General features: G+C 40.3%; 1 protein-coding gene across 1 annotated transcript in view; it reads left to right on the forward strand.

The window, feature by feature from the left end:
- Positions 1 to 14805, forward strand: part of TOP1 (DNA topoisomerase I) — a 91649-nt gene that overhangs the window by 53649 nt on the left and 23195 nt on the right. The window contains exons 8-9 of the mRNA XM_082744620.1: positions 3731 to 3843; positions 11457 to 11572. Coding sequence (XP_082600746.1) covers positions 3731 to 3843; positions 11457 to 11572 — 229 coding nt within the window. The remainder of the gene's footprint in view (positions 1 to 3730; positions 3844 to 11456; positions 11573 to 14805) is intronic.

The following is a 14805-nucleotide window of genomic DNA, read 5'->3' on the forward strand; positions in this document are numbered from 1 at the left end:
GAAAAACTCATATATGTGTAATGGTGGCCATGGTACTGTGAGTTTTAAGATCTCTCTTAGCCTTTCAAGGTGTCTGCCCGTAGTGCTGCTGCCAGCTGATGTTTTTGGAGAAACTGCACTATCTTCATACATGCAGAGGGAGTGTTAACAAATCATACTTAGGCTTTCGATCTCAAAGAGTTTTCCTTAAGATTGTTTTTTAGCACTCTCATACCTAACCTTGCTCATCACTTACTCCGGGTAACTCTGTGTGTTTACAGGCCTTTAATTGGGTGCCCCTTGGACATATGATGAAACCCAAGCTCTTTACCACAGCTCCTCCCAATCTGACCCCTGCATCTGGTGCCTGCTTTCATCTTTTTTGCCTCTTCTCTAATTTAGCTGGTTCCAGCCACACTGGCCTCCTTTGTTTCTTTTCCACACTAGATTCTTTTGTGCTTCAGAGCTTGATGGAGCACATGCTGTTCCCTGTCTGGAACACACATGGTCTTCCTCCCTCCTTCTCCGGCCTTATCACCTTCCTTAAAATCTCAGCTCAACTTAATTACTTAGGCTTGTGGCCAATTTAAAAATACTTTAATATGGTTCCTTTTGACACTTCTTGTTTCTTGTACTAAAGAGTTGTTAGCAAGTAATTCAAGAGAGGGATGTCAGAAGTTCACAGGAGTCTTAATCTTACACTCTCCTAAGAGAAGGGGTTGAGTGAGTTCTTCGCTCTTACACTGCGTTTGTGGTTAGCCGCAGTCATGGGCAGAATGGATTCAAAAGTATTAAGTCAGTTGCTTATGGAAGTATGAGCAGTAAAGATAGTGATAGTAGGGGAGCAGTGAGTTTTAAGAGTGTAATCTATTGTAGTAGTAAGAATGATAATAAAAATAAAAATAAAATGTAATAGATGCTTACAATGAGCCAAACACTATTAATGCTTTATATGAAGCATTTCAATTTAATCTTTACAATAGACATTATGAGGTAAATATTGCTACTATCTATTCTCTGAGGTATAGAGGCTGAGATAATTTGCCCGAAGTCACACAGCTACTCAGTAGTTAAGTAAGGATTTGATCCCATGCACTCTGTTTCCAGAACCAGTGCACTAACCACCATGTTATTCTGTCTCCGGTGTGACTTTGCTGATTCTTTAAAGCCACAGGAATTAAGAAGGGCCTTTAATGAAATCACATTAAGAATATTAACAAAGGGGTCCCTGGGTGGCACAGTCAGTTGAGTGTCTGCCTTCGGCTCAGGTTATGACCCCAGGGTCCTGCGATCAAGCCCCATGTTGGCCTCCCTGCTCAGCAGGGAGCCTGCTTCTCCTTCTCTCTCTGCTATTCCCCCTGCTTGTGCTTTCTCACTCTATTAAATAAATAAAATCTTTAAAAAAACATTAATGAGTAGGTGAGCCATAGAGAGATGATCAGGTGCTAGGTTTAGAGAACTGTGGTTTTTCTAACAACAGGTCTGCTTTTGGCTGTCAGGTTTCTGAGCACCAACTCAAGGAGTGAAGAGTCAAATGTTGAGGGATTATGGCAGTCACTGCACTTTTATGTAGATGATCAGTATAGACTAGTTGGTGAAGAAGTGTAAAACTTTAGCCTTCCATGCTTTCTATATTGCCTTTAGGCCTTCGTTGAGTTGTTGAATAATAACCTTTCTGTGAATTTGAAAGGAGTTAGTAATAACTATTTTAAACCATTTGGAAAAAAGGACACTTGAGGGATGCCTGGGTGGCTCAGTTGGTTGGACGACTGCCTTCGGCTCAGGTCATGATCCTGGAGTCCCGGGACTGAGTCCCGCATCGGGCTCCCAGCTCCATGGGGAGTCTGCTTCTCCCTCTGACCATCTCCTCGCTCATGTTCCCTCTCAGTGTCTCTCTCTCAAATAAATAAATAAAATCTTAAAAAACAAACAAAAAAAAAACCACTTGACTTTTTTTTTTTTTTTTTTTTTTTAATCTTTTCAGTAGCCTTCTCCCTGCAGGGGGAAAAAAATGCAGGTTGAAAGACTTAGAATTAATACACTGTCTTCTTATGGCTGGGACCCCAGATGGCAGGAACAGTCCTAAAACCTCATTCACTGGTTGTGGTTTTTTTCATTTCTGGGAATTGTTCTGAAGTTTCTTAGTGACTGATTATCCCATTTTGAGGCTTGAAAACATAAAGTGTAGCCAGTAGTTTCCTGATGGGACCATCTGTATGCCTGTTCAGAAGCTGTTCAGAGAATGTCTTTAACTGAAAATCAGTTCCCTTTCCTGTGCTGTGTTTCAGGCAAAATAGTAAACATTATCTGAATTAATATGATCCTCTAGTACTTATCCCCAAAATACTTACATATTGTAGTTCTCTATCCCTATTTTAAAATATGTCTAGTGTTTGTAGCTTTCCCTTCCTTCTGTCCCAAAGATCATTTGCTTTAAAATCCGGAGTTTATCTTGATTGCTATCCTATCATGTAGTCCTAGAATGGTTTTATATTCCAGTCATTCCCATGAGACACTCTGTGATTTTTCTGGTAAACCTGGGCTCTCATCATGGTCAGTAGCAACTATATGACCTTGAACAGGTGAACAAACTTCCATTCCAGAGTTTTCCTTGATTATAACTGGGTATGTCAAGTCAAATGGTCTGTAAAGGTCTTTCAAGCTCTGCCATTCTGTAATTGATTTTAAGGTGACTCAAAACTGCTTTTCAGGGGCGCCTGGGTGGCTCAGTGGGTTGGGCCGCTGCCTTCGGCTCAGGTCATGATCTCAGGGTCCTGGGATTGAGTCCCGCATCGGGCTCTCTGCTCAGCAGGGAGCCTGCTTCCCTCTCTCTCTCTCTGCCTGCCTCTCCGTCTACTTGTGATTTCTCTCTGTCAAAAAAAAAAAAAAAAAAAAAAAACCACACACACACACACACGAAAAACTGCTTTTCATAGCTATATAAAACTTGTTGAATAAAGATCTTAGATAGATAAGACAAAGGAAAATATTCTTTTAAAGAGTTTAGATCCTGTGGAGCAGGACCCCACTTGTCAAATTGCACATTTTTGTCTGGATGTTTGTGTTTTGAGACTTATTTCCTCTTGTTACCAAATTATATTTGTTTATATTTGTGCCACAGTGACAGCTCATGTGAGGTCATACTTCAAAGAAGAGCTGTAGAGAAATCATTTCATAGGAATTGGTTATTATTTTAGAACCCCTTAACACTTGTTTACTGCTTCCTGTACTTTGTGTATGCAAGCAACCAGGGATAAGGTGGTGTTCTCCCACAGCCCCTCTCAGATTCAATCAGGAATTTCCTTTCAAGTTACATATTATTTAAATACAGTATCTCCTATTCCTATTATTGGATGGTGTTTGAGGAGGATTTTGAAGATGGTGTTTGAAGATGAGTAGAATTTGAAAACAGGTGGGGATAATAACTGGGATGACTCTTCGTGGCAGTGCTTTCCCAAGCATTCCTCTGAGGGTAAAAAAAATATATAGAATTTCCCAGGCTCTTGCCATGCAAAATGAGTGTTTTTAACTACTTTGTCAGGTAATCATTTGTCAGGGAGTTTGGGGAAATACTGCCCTAGAGAAAGAGACCAATAAATTTTCACTCTATCAAATTTGAGAGCATTAGATTTTAAGAACTCCAGTTTTAATATTCTGTGATTCCAGTTTTACTTCTTAATGGTTCTTCAAAACTACTTTTAAAATGTGGTTGGTACTTACTTAAGTGCTTTCTTACCATGTTTCTTTGTAGGATGGTAAATTGAAAAAACCCAAGAATAAAGATAAAGATAAAGATAAAAAAGTTCCTGAACCAGATAGCAAGAAAAAGAAGCCGAAGAAAGAAGAGGAGCAGAAGTGGAAATGGTAACATCGCAGCACTGGATTACAATGTCAGCTCTCGGATTCCACAGCCTAATTAAGCAAGAGTGTTACTAAAATTTAATAGCCTGATGTTTGGAGGAGGAGGGAAGTACTTAAAAAAAACTCCAAATATCAACATTCTGAAATAAGTTTTCCAGATCCTAGTGAGAAGGCTAACTAGCTCTCAGCTTATTGAATCTAAAAACGAGGTTCCACCCTGTTGAACAGAATGAACTATGAAAGTAGACTGTGTGTAGGGATTTGGCATATGAAGAAAGTTGCATTTAAAATGATAGGAACAACAGTAGCCGAACTATGGAAAGAACCTAAATGTCCATCAGTGGATGAATGGATAAAGAAGATGTGGGGGTGTGTGTGTATGTGTCTGTGTCATCATATGTATATATATATATATGAATGATACATATATATATGAATGATGGAATACTATGCAGCCGTCAACCACCCCGCTGCCTGCAAATTCCTGTCATTTGCAACGATGTGGATGGAACTAGATGGTATTTTGCTAAGTGAAATAAGTCATTCAGGGAAGGGCAGTTTTCATACAATTGCTCTGGTATGAGGAATTTGAGATGCAGGGCAGGGGGTCTAGGTGAGTAGGGAGGGAGCGAATGAAACAAGATGGGACCAGGGAGAGAGACAAACCATAAGAGACTCTTAATCTCAGGAAACACACTGAGGGTTGCTGGGGGGTTGGGGGGGGCACAGGATGGCTGGGTTATGGACATTGGGGAGGGCATGTGTGCTATGGTGAGTGCTATGAATTGTGTAAGACTGCTAATTCATTGACCTGGACCCCTGAAGCAAATAATACATTATATGTTAATAAAAAAATAAAATGGGAGGGACACAATTTTTAAAATGATAGGGAAAAGATGGAGTATTTTATAAATCATGTTCAGGAAACTACCTATTCATTAAAACAAACAAACAAACAAAACCAAAAACCTCCACAAGAAAATCTCGATAAATATTTTTAAATTGTAGAGTAATGAAGATCTCTTGAGGAAGGACATACCATACCACCAGAGCCATAAGGAAAAGGTTTACAACATTGGTAAATCAAAATTAAAATGTTAATAAAAAAAAGAAATTAAAATGTTGTATATGGCAAACAAACTCATGCCATTAAAAGGACAAACCATAAGTGACTCTTAATCTCACAAAACAAACTGAGGGTTGCTGGGGGGAGGGGGGTTGGGAGAAGGGGGGTGGGGTTATGGACATTGGGGAGGGTATGTGCTTTGGTGAGTGCTGTGAAGTGTGTAAACCTGGCGATTCACAGACCTGTACCCCTGGGGATAAAAATATATGTTTATAAAAAATTAATTTAAAAAAAGGGGGGGAATATTTACACTACAAAGGGCTAAGATTCTTAATGTGAAAAAGCTCTTTTTAAAATGAAGGAAACAGTCTTACAAAAGTGATCAGTAAACATCTTAAAATATGGGCAAAGAAAAATTCCAAGAAAATGATGAATGATGAATATTTTTGAATGATGAATCTCTAATTAGGAAACATTAATGAATATCAGAATGTCTAGGATTATGTCTGAGAAAACAGGTGGCCTCACTGGGAGTAAAGATTCAGTCTTTTCTAGAGGAGAATAGCAATAGCAGGTTACTTTTGAGATGTGTGTTTAGGTGGGAAATTTGATTTTTTTATTTAACAAATTTTGGTGTTTGGAATTGTGAAATTCCAAATTGTGAAACTTTTTTTTTTTTTTTAAGATTTTATTCATTTATTTGACAGAGATCACAGGTAGGCAGAGAGACAGGCAGAGAGAGAGGGGGAGGCAGTCTCCCCGCGGAGCAGAGAGCCCGATGCGGGGCTCGATCCCATCAGGACCTGAGCCAAAGGCAGAGGCTTTAACCCACTGAGCCACCCAGGCGCCCCGAAATTAAGTATTTTTAATACTGGTATTTCTTAAAACTTTGTATGATTTAACTACTCTACCAATTATACATGATTTGTAGTTGTGTTGAAGAGAGTCAAATGATCCAGAGATGTGTAAGTTAGAAAAAAATAAATTTTTTTCTTTCCCTGATTCCCATTTTTCCTTTCTCAGCTTTGAGGTAACCACTTTTCATAGTTTGTTATGTAGTGTTCCAGACCCATTTGTATGTGTTTACTCTATGGCTCTTATCATTTAGAATAGTAATCTCCCTAGCACAGCACGCCTAAGGCAAAGGGAGAGATAAGTGTGACCAGGGAGGTGTCTGAGAGCAGCAGAGCTATAGTGGCAGAAATGCCCAACACAGCTGTGTAATTGGCATTGTTGGTGTGAACATATAAGGGGTTAAAATGAAAGTGTGGAAAAGAAAAATCACAGAGCAAAGGAATTCTGGGCCTTTCCAAAGCCAGAACCGGGAAACAACAAAAGGATAAGTGTGTTTTTTTTTTTTTTATTATTATTCTTTTTTTCCCTCTCCTTTTTTTCTTTGGAACTGATCAAAGTTTTTCAGAGATAGATATTCACCTATATTTTTTTTTAAGATTTTATTTATTTATTTGTCAGAGACAGAGTGAATATAGGCAGGCAGAGTGGCAAGAAGAGGCAGAGGGAGAAGCAGCCTCCCTGTGGAGCAAGGAGCCTGATGCAAGACTTGATCACAGGACGCTGGGATCATGACTGAGCCGAAGGCAGCCACTTAATCAACTGAGCCGCCCAGGCATCCCAAATATTCATCTTTATTAAAAACAATTTTTAGGGTGCCTGGGTGGCTCAGTTGTTTAAGCCACTGCCTTCGACTCCGGTCATGATCCCAGAGTCCCACATCAGGCTCCTGGCTCCTCAGGGAGTCTGCTTTTCCCTCTGACCTTCTCCTCTCTCATGGTCTCCCTTATTCTCTCTCTCAAATAAATAAAATCTTTAAAAACATTTTTCTTTAAAAAAAAATTTTATTTGTAGAGAGAGAGGCAGGGGCGAGGGAAGGAGAGAATCTCAAGCAGGCCCCCACTGAGCAGAGCCTGACACGAGGCCCGATCTCACAACCCTGAGATTGTGGCCTAAACTGAAATCAAGAAGTCACATACTGGGGCTCCTGGGTGGCTCTGTGGGTTAAGCCGCTGCCTTCGGCTCAGGTCATGATCTCAGGGTCCTGGGATCAAGTCCCGCATCGGGCTCTCTGCTCAGCAGGGAGCCTGCTTCCTCCTCTCTCTCTCTGCCTGCCTCTCTGCCTACTTGTAACCTCTCTCTGTCAAATAAATAAATAAAAATCTTTAAAAAAAAAGAAGTCACATACTCAACCATCTGAGCCACACAGGCACCCCTAAAACAGTTTTTGATGATAAAATGAAATACCCCCTGACCTTTTTTTTTTAAGATCTTATTTATTTATTTGACAGATCACAAGTAGGCAGAGAGAGAGGAGGAAGCAGTCTCCCTACTGAGCAGAGAGCCTGATGCAGGGCTTGATCCCAGGACCCTGGGATCTTGACCTGAGCCAAAGGCAGAGGATTTAACCCACTGAGCCACCCAGGCGACCCCCTTTTTTTGAGAAATAAAGAAGGGAAGAGCAAAACCAGAAGGCGAGAGAGAATCTTTTTTTTTTTTTAATTTATTTTTAATTTATTTTCAGCATAACAGTATTCATTGTTTTTTTACCACACCCAGTGCTCCATGCAATCCGTGCCCTCTCTAATACCTGCCACCTGGTTCCCCCAAGCTCCCACCTCCCCACCACTTAAAAACCCCTCAGATTGTTTTTCAGTCCATAGTCTCTCATGGTTCACCTCCCCTTCCAATTTCCCCCAACTCCCTTCTCCTAACTCCCCATGTCCACCATGCTATTTGTTATGCTCCACAAATAAGTGAAACCATATGATAATTGACTCTCTCTGCTTGACTGATTTCACTCAGCATAATCTCCTCCAGTCTCGTCCATGTTGCTACAAAATATGGGTATTCGTCCTTTCTGATGGAGGCATAATACTCCATACTGTATATGGACCACATCTTCCTTATCCATTCGTCCGTTGAAGGGCGTCTTGGTTCTTTCCACAGTTAGGCAACTGTGGCCATTGCTGCTATAAACATTGGGGTACAGATGGCCCTTCTTTTCACTACATCTGTATCTTTGGGGTAAATACCCAGTAGTGCAATTGCAGGGTCATAGGGAAGCTCTATTTTTAATTTCTTGAGGAATCTCCACACTGTTCTCCAAAGAGGCTGCACCAATTTGCATTCCCACCAACAGTGAGAATCTTGAGCAGGTTCCATGCCCAGCAAGGAGCCTGTCATGGGGCTCCATCTCATGACCCTGAGATCCTGACCTTAAGCCAAAATCAAGATGCTTAACTGACTGAGCCACCTAGCCACCCTAAGATAAAATGAAACAATTATGGAAATTAGGGGTTGTTAGGAGTTACGAGAATGGTGGGTTAGTAATTCATTAGTCTTTTATAAGTCAGAGTTCTATTGTGGGTGCTCAATAAGTGTTCATTGAATGAACAAGATCATTTCCTTATCATCACTAGCTCCCTACTGTCTTCCCCCTTCCTTTGGAGCCTTGGCTCTCCTTGGATTCTGTAGCAGATACACTCTTACCCTGGTCTTGCCTTGTATGGAATTAAATACTCTGAAAGGGCCTAAAAACCTAATTTTGCTTCTGTGGTTGAAATCCTTATCAGTGTTGCCACACATTAATTCTGAGAGACCTTAACCTTTGATTTTTATTTTATTTTGGTTTAAGTGGGATTGGTTAGTCTTCAAGTAAAGGTGATTGGTATGCGGGTAAGCAGTCTTTTCTACAGCCTCCAGTGCATGCCGTCCTTAAGTCTGATTGTTAAATTTTGTGCTTTCCTTAAGCACATTGCTTGATGGCACACTGTAAGTTTTTGTTAGTAGAAAACAAAAATTATCAGCCTCTTAACTGATAGCTTGTCCTTTCTTCCCATCATGGTAGGCTGCCTGCTGTACTCTGAAATCAGTGGTCCAGTTCTCAGTGACTGCCACTGATCAGGTACCAGCTTTTTTTCATTATTCCTCTTGCTCTCCCACTGAAAGACATACTTCATCAGTTTGGCAAACATGCAGACTTTTTGCTTTCTCCAAAGTCTAAAGATTTGTTAATGTTGCCAAAAAGAAACCAGCAAAACTTTGATCTTTATCTCTTCTTTGGTAATTGTGAAGAAGGGAAAATGGTTCAGATCCCCTCTGGGTTTCTTTATTGTATCACATTTTCCCCATAGAGACAATGTTACAAGTGGTGCTGGTATCCTCAGGCCTGTGGGAAAACTTAATTAACTGAGATCCCCCTGTATTTAAGGGTTACCCATTATAGGTGTGCTGGGAGGTTCAGGTCTGCCTTGAGTTAAATATACTTTTTTTTAAAATCAGGGCTGACCTGTTAGAAGTCCCATGTTTGTTCTTCACAAAAAAGACCTAGAAATTGGGAAATTCCTTGCTGGTGTTAGGTGACTTTTAACTAGAGGTTTCAGTTTCTTTTAGCAAAGGCAAAATGCTGTAAGGAGTTAAGGTTATAATGTAAGGAATTAGTGTTCAAAGACCAGGACTCACAAATAAAGTCAGTCATAGTGCTAAGGTATTTATGGGATATGGATTGATCCTCTTCTCAAACCAGAGAAACTGTCCTTGATTCCACCTTCCCCTTTTCAAGTCTGGTTTACTGTCAAATGCATAACTGCCTTGAATTCATAAGCCTGTTGTAGAGGAGTCATTTTGATGTCTGAGTGCTTGTTTTTCTTTTTTTTTTTAATTTCTTTTTTTTTTTATTTTAAAGATTTTTATTTATTTATTTGATAGAGAGAGTATAAGGTAAGAGGCTAAATTCATTCTTATGCCAGTTTCTTCTTCATTCATCTAGTTTGCCCAACACCATTTGTTGGAGAGATTTCCTTGCTCCATTGAATGCTCTTGGATCCTTGTCAAAAATCACTTGTACGTCTGTGTTGACTTTGATTTTTTTAGTGATGCAGTTTGATATGTATAATTTTTATTTAATGTTTCTAAACTTTGTTTAAAACATTGGAGTTAGAAAAAAATGCTGGAGTTAAAAGATGATCAGAAGTAATAGAATATGCATAATTAGCCTTTATAAGGATTCTGTAGAACTTTAGGGCTTTTAGTTTTAAAGTAGAAATAGTGAAGATTAAAATCTGTGAAGTTTTTTGTTTGTTTGTTTTTAAAGAATTTATTTGACAGACAGCGATCACAACTAGGCAGAGAGGCAGGCAGAGAGAGAGGAGGAAGCAGGCTCCGTGCTAAGCAGAGACCCCAATGTAGGGCTCGATCCCGGGACCCTGGGATCATGACCTGAGCCGAAGGCAGAGGCTTTAACCCACTGAGCCACCCAGACACCCCCAAAATCTGTGAAGTTTTAAAATATTCCATCTGTTAAGACAACTGACTGTCTCGAACAAAATGGTGGTGATGGTGAGAAGCTATGTCTAATTCCAAAAAAGGACAGACTTCGAGACATCAGCCAGTTGCAATGCATGATCCTTAATTGTATTCTGGCCTATAAAACACATTTTGGGGACCCTGGGTGGCTCAGTCAGTTAAGCCACTGCCTTCGGCTCAGGTAATGATCAGAGTCCTGGGATCGAGTCCTGGATCGGGCTCCTTGCTCAGCGGGGAGCCTCCTTTTCTCTCCACCTCTGCCTGCTACTCTGCCTGCTTGTGCACAGGTGTGCATGCGCTTGCTCTCTCTCTCTGACAAATAAATAAAAATCTTTTTAAAAATTTTGAATATAATTGGGAAGTTTTTAGTATGGTCTAGGTATTAGATGCTAATTTTGTTAGATGTGATAATAGTATTGTGGTTTTGTGACAGCCTTATTTTTATGGAAATGTTTGCTGAACTATTTAGAGGTGAGGTGTCATATCTGCAAAGTACATTGCTGAAAATGGTTCAGCAGAAGATAGGAAACTTAGCAAAATATTAACAGTTGTTGAATGTAAGTGATGGGTATATGGTATTCCTTTTATATTTTTCTGTATGTCTAACCATTTTTAAAGTAAAAAGGCTTTTTATTTCGTCTTTATTTTTTAGTTTTTAGTAAAAAGGTTTTTTAAAAGCTGTTTCCACTAAACTTTACATTCACTTGTCAGGGTCTCCTATACAGCGCTAGCTAACCCATAAATACCTTGACCTCAGTATACCCCAACAAAACTATTATTTCCCAGTCTTCTGTTGTATTATGCACTTTCTTACAGAGTTGTTTTTCCCTCTACCTTCACCTGCCACCTCCTTCCCAGGAGGCCTTTTTCTGTGTATCAACAGCTAAGTAATACCTCTGCTATGTGTACCACTGTGGTAAAACAACTGTTTGCATTTCCATATCCTCCAGTTGCCAAGCTCCTTGAGTGGGGATCCCTTGTACTCAGTCTTAAAACTGAACTGTTGAACTGTGTTTTCCTGTGTTCACCTGAGTATTTCACTGTATTTGTTGTGAGTGCTGGCTTTTTCAAAGTGAAGAATAATGGTTATATTGATCCAGGCCTTGAATGCGGGGCCCAAAGTTATCCTTGAGCATCAATCAATTGAGCAGATTAGTTATTTGGGCTTTTATTAGGTGATAATTTCCGTATTAGGTGATCACTAAATGAGGTTATGCTCTGTCGTTTAAAGGTGGGAAGAAGAGCGCTACCCTGAAGGAATCAAGTGGAAATTCCTGGAACATAAAGGCCCTGTATTTGCTCCACCATATGAGCCTCTTCCAGAGACTGTCAAGTTTTACTATGATGGTGAGTTCGAAGGTTGCCTAATTCTTGGCCAAGAAAAGAGTCTGCTTCTATTTAGGAATAGAAAATGAGAAGGACCTTGTGCTATATAATCCTTTTTGCTTATTTCATTTTGTTTTATTGTCCTTGTGTGGTTTGGGGGAAGAGTCTTACTTAAATCCTAAAGGCCCATTTGGTGATGAAGAAGTGCCTTGAGAAAGAGGCTGTTAATGTCTCAACTACATGGTCCCCAAAATGTCCATCTACATAGGTCACAGCACTTGATTCCCCAAAGTTAAATGTTTTTATCTGAACTAAATTTGTGAGGAGCTACTCTTTGTAAGACTTATTAAAAAAGCCGTACTTGTATAGTAGTATTTTACTTTAGTGATACAGTGTAAGCTGACAAGCTCTTCATGATGACAAAATAGTACTAGTATTTGGTTGAAGATTAATTAGCCATCAGCCTCTAGGTAGGGCTGGTAAGTGTCTGTCATTAACTATATATGTAGCACAACACTATGCCGTTATGTGCAGTCAAATTTTATGAGCTGCTGTGAAGAAGTGTTCTGCCTGGTTCTCTTAGAACACTCAGAATTGTCCATTAACTACCATTGGTATTTCTGTCCTTGAGTAGAAGAATTTAAGAGTCTGTCTTTGGGGGGAAAAAAGAGTCTGTCTCTGACACTCCTTCTGTTTGCAGTGTAGCACTATGTGTAGCACTATGCAGATGGGAATGCTCAACTGACTTCCTTCATTCCAAGAGTTCTATCCAGAAGGGGCTAGAACATTTTCCCCTCAAAACCGTATGTGCTTAAGATTCACCAGGTAGATCTGGGCTCATTTAATAGATGTAGAATAATAGTGTTGGGTGCTTTTAAACAAAGTGGTTTGCTGACCAAACTTTGAGAAATACTGGGCAGGAAAACTGCTGGGAGAGGCATCAGTGGTCAGCAGTTGAGAGTTCTGGTGCATCTCTTTGTCCAATAGCAGGGACCTTAGGGCCACAGATACTTACAGATAAAGGTAGTAGTTTATACTGGAAGGCTGGGTGTTGCAAGGGGACATGTCAGACTTGCCAAGCTGGAATTCATTTTTTAAAACACAGTTTATTCAGTGTCCCTGTGTTACACATTAAGACCCAGCAGTGGACAATATTGACTAATCCCTGATCATGTGTCCTCAGTGACAAATGGTTACATCAGATAAACATTCTGACTAAAGTTTACCAGAGCACACAGGACAGAAATCTATTAGCTCTTACAGTTGGTCATTCCTGGAGATGCTCAAATATGACTCCACAGCCAAACTCTGATGAGGAAAAAGAGCCTAGAACCTTGACGAAGACAATCCTGAAAATCGGTGTATTCTGTAGCTCAAGTCTGGTCTTACCAAGAGCTTTAGAAAGCTCAACTGGTAAAGCCCCACTTTGAGATTCAGAGTGAGTTGAAAGAAAGCTAGATTCTGTATCTCTGGGTTCTCTCTCTCTCTCTATCCCTCTCTCTATTTTTTTTTTTTTTTTTTTTTAAGATTTTTATTTGCTTTAGAGTGAGAGAAGAGGAAAGGGGCAAAGAGTCCCTGGCACACTTCACACTGAGTGCAGAGTCTGATGGAGGGCTCAATTCTCATGACTCTAAGACCACGATCTGGGCTGAAACCAAGAGTCAGACACCTAACCAACTGAGCCACCCAGGTGTCCCCGGGTATCTCTTTTCTTTTCTTTTCTTTTCTTTTTTTTTTAAGATTTTATTTATTTATTTGACAGAGATCACGAGTAGGCAGAGAAGCAGGCAGAGAGAGAGGGGGAAGCAGGCTCCCTGCTGAGCAGAGAGCCCGATGCGGGGCTCAATCCCAGGACCCTGAGATCACGACCTGAGCTGAAGGCAGAGGCTTTAACCCACTAGCCACCCAGGCGCCCGGGTTTCTCTTTTCAAGACGAGAAGCCAAGGCCTGAACCCCAGGGATCACTGGTCACTGTGGTCCCTTCCTCCATTCCTGCCCAGTCCTCCATTATAGGAGCTCCAGCTATATCATTTTCTCATTTGGATTTCTGGCTGGGATTTCTTCCCTTTGATTGTAAACTCCCACTCTGTAATAAGTCAGGATGTTGTATTAGAATTATTAGTCCGAATCAATATTGTAGTCCTGCCTATTCTCTAGGGAAGAGAGTTCTCAGACTCCTTTGGACCTGCCAGGGAGGTAGGGCATAGGCCAGCTGAAGCAGTGACTTGCCTTTGCTGAGAACCTCTAGTTTTCAGCTCTGACTCAGCAGTTTCTTCTTCCTGGAGCTCAGCCTTTTCCACAAAGTGCTCCCACTGCCAGAAACCTTCAAGTCATCCTCCCACCACTCTGCTGCTGGGGAGCTGTCATTTCCTCTTTTGAAGGCTCATCTAAAACTGGCATCAAAGTTTCTTCCTCTGTCAGTACAGAATTCAGTAACATTGCCCAAAGAGTCTCCATTTTTTTGTTTTTCAAATATGTGTGGATACCGGTTTATGCCAAACAGACCCAAGAACAGTTTAATTATTTCTTGCCTTTTATTTCATTTATTTTTAGTCATTTAAATGTTTTCCTTTATATTAGAAGCATGTTACAACTTTACTGGCAACTTTAGTCCAGACCTGAGTTGGGGAGATCCAAAGAAGTGCAGGAAGCCCTTGAAAGCTAATAACCCTATCCCTCCCTCAAGAGTCTTTTTGGAAAGGCAGGAGCTTATGCTGTGATTTGAAAGGGGAAAGTGGCGCCACCTGTTGGCCATTTGGGTTACGGATTTCAAGCAGGTTCTTGTCTGTCCTGACAATTTCAATTTTGTGCCACAGTTCCTTTCATCCCTGCAATTACAGATGATACCTTCCCAACCATCATAAAATGAGGTGTCTTCTGAGTTTGGAAATGAGTGGATTTCTGGTTAAGTTTTAGTTTTCTATAATGAAAGTGAAAATCCTTGTGAATCATTAGTACCTATATAATAGGCAGTGGAATGGTGTTTAACCTCATTTTAGGAACAAATTATTGTGCCATGGATTAGTTCCGTATAGTGTTGCAAAATTGGAGAGTCAAGGGAAAAAAAATGGAAATTGGCCCTAAGAGTACTTGTTAAAAATACTGTATTTGAAAAGTACATTAAACTCCCCAAGTACTTTCATTTATTGCTTTATTACTTGTTAGGTATACACAAAACCCCTAGGCCTCCTTCAGATTTATTTTACAAGTTAGCAGTTTTTATTGTGTAACATCAGGATTCCTTTAGAACAGCT

This window comes from Mustela nivalis (genome assembly GCF_964662115.1).
Source record: "Mustela nivalis genome assembly, chromosome: 8".
In the NCBI taxonomy this organism is placed as follows: Eukaryota; Metazoa; Chordata; class Mammalia; order Carnivora; family Mustelidae; genus Mustela; species Mustela nivalis.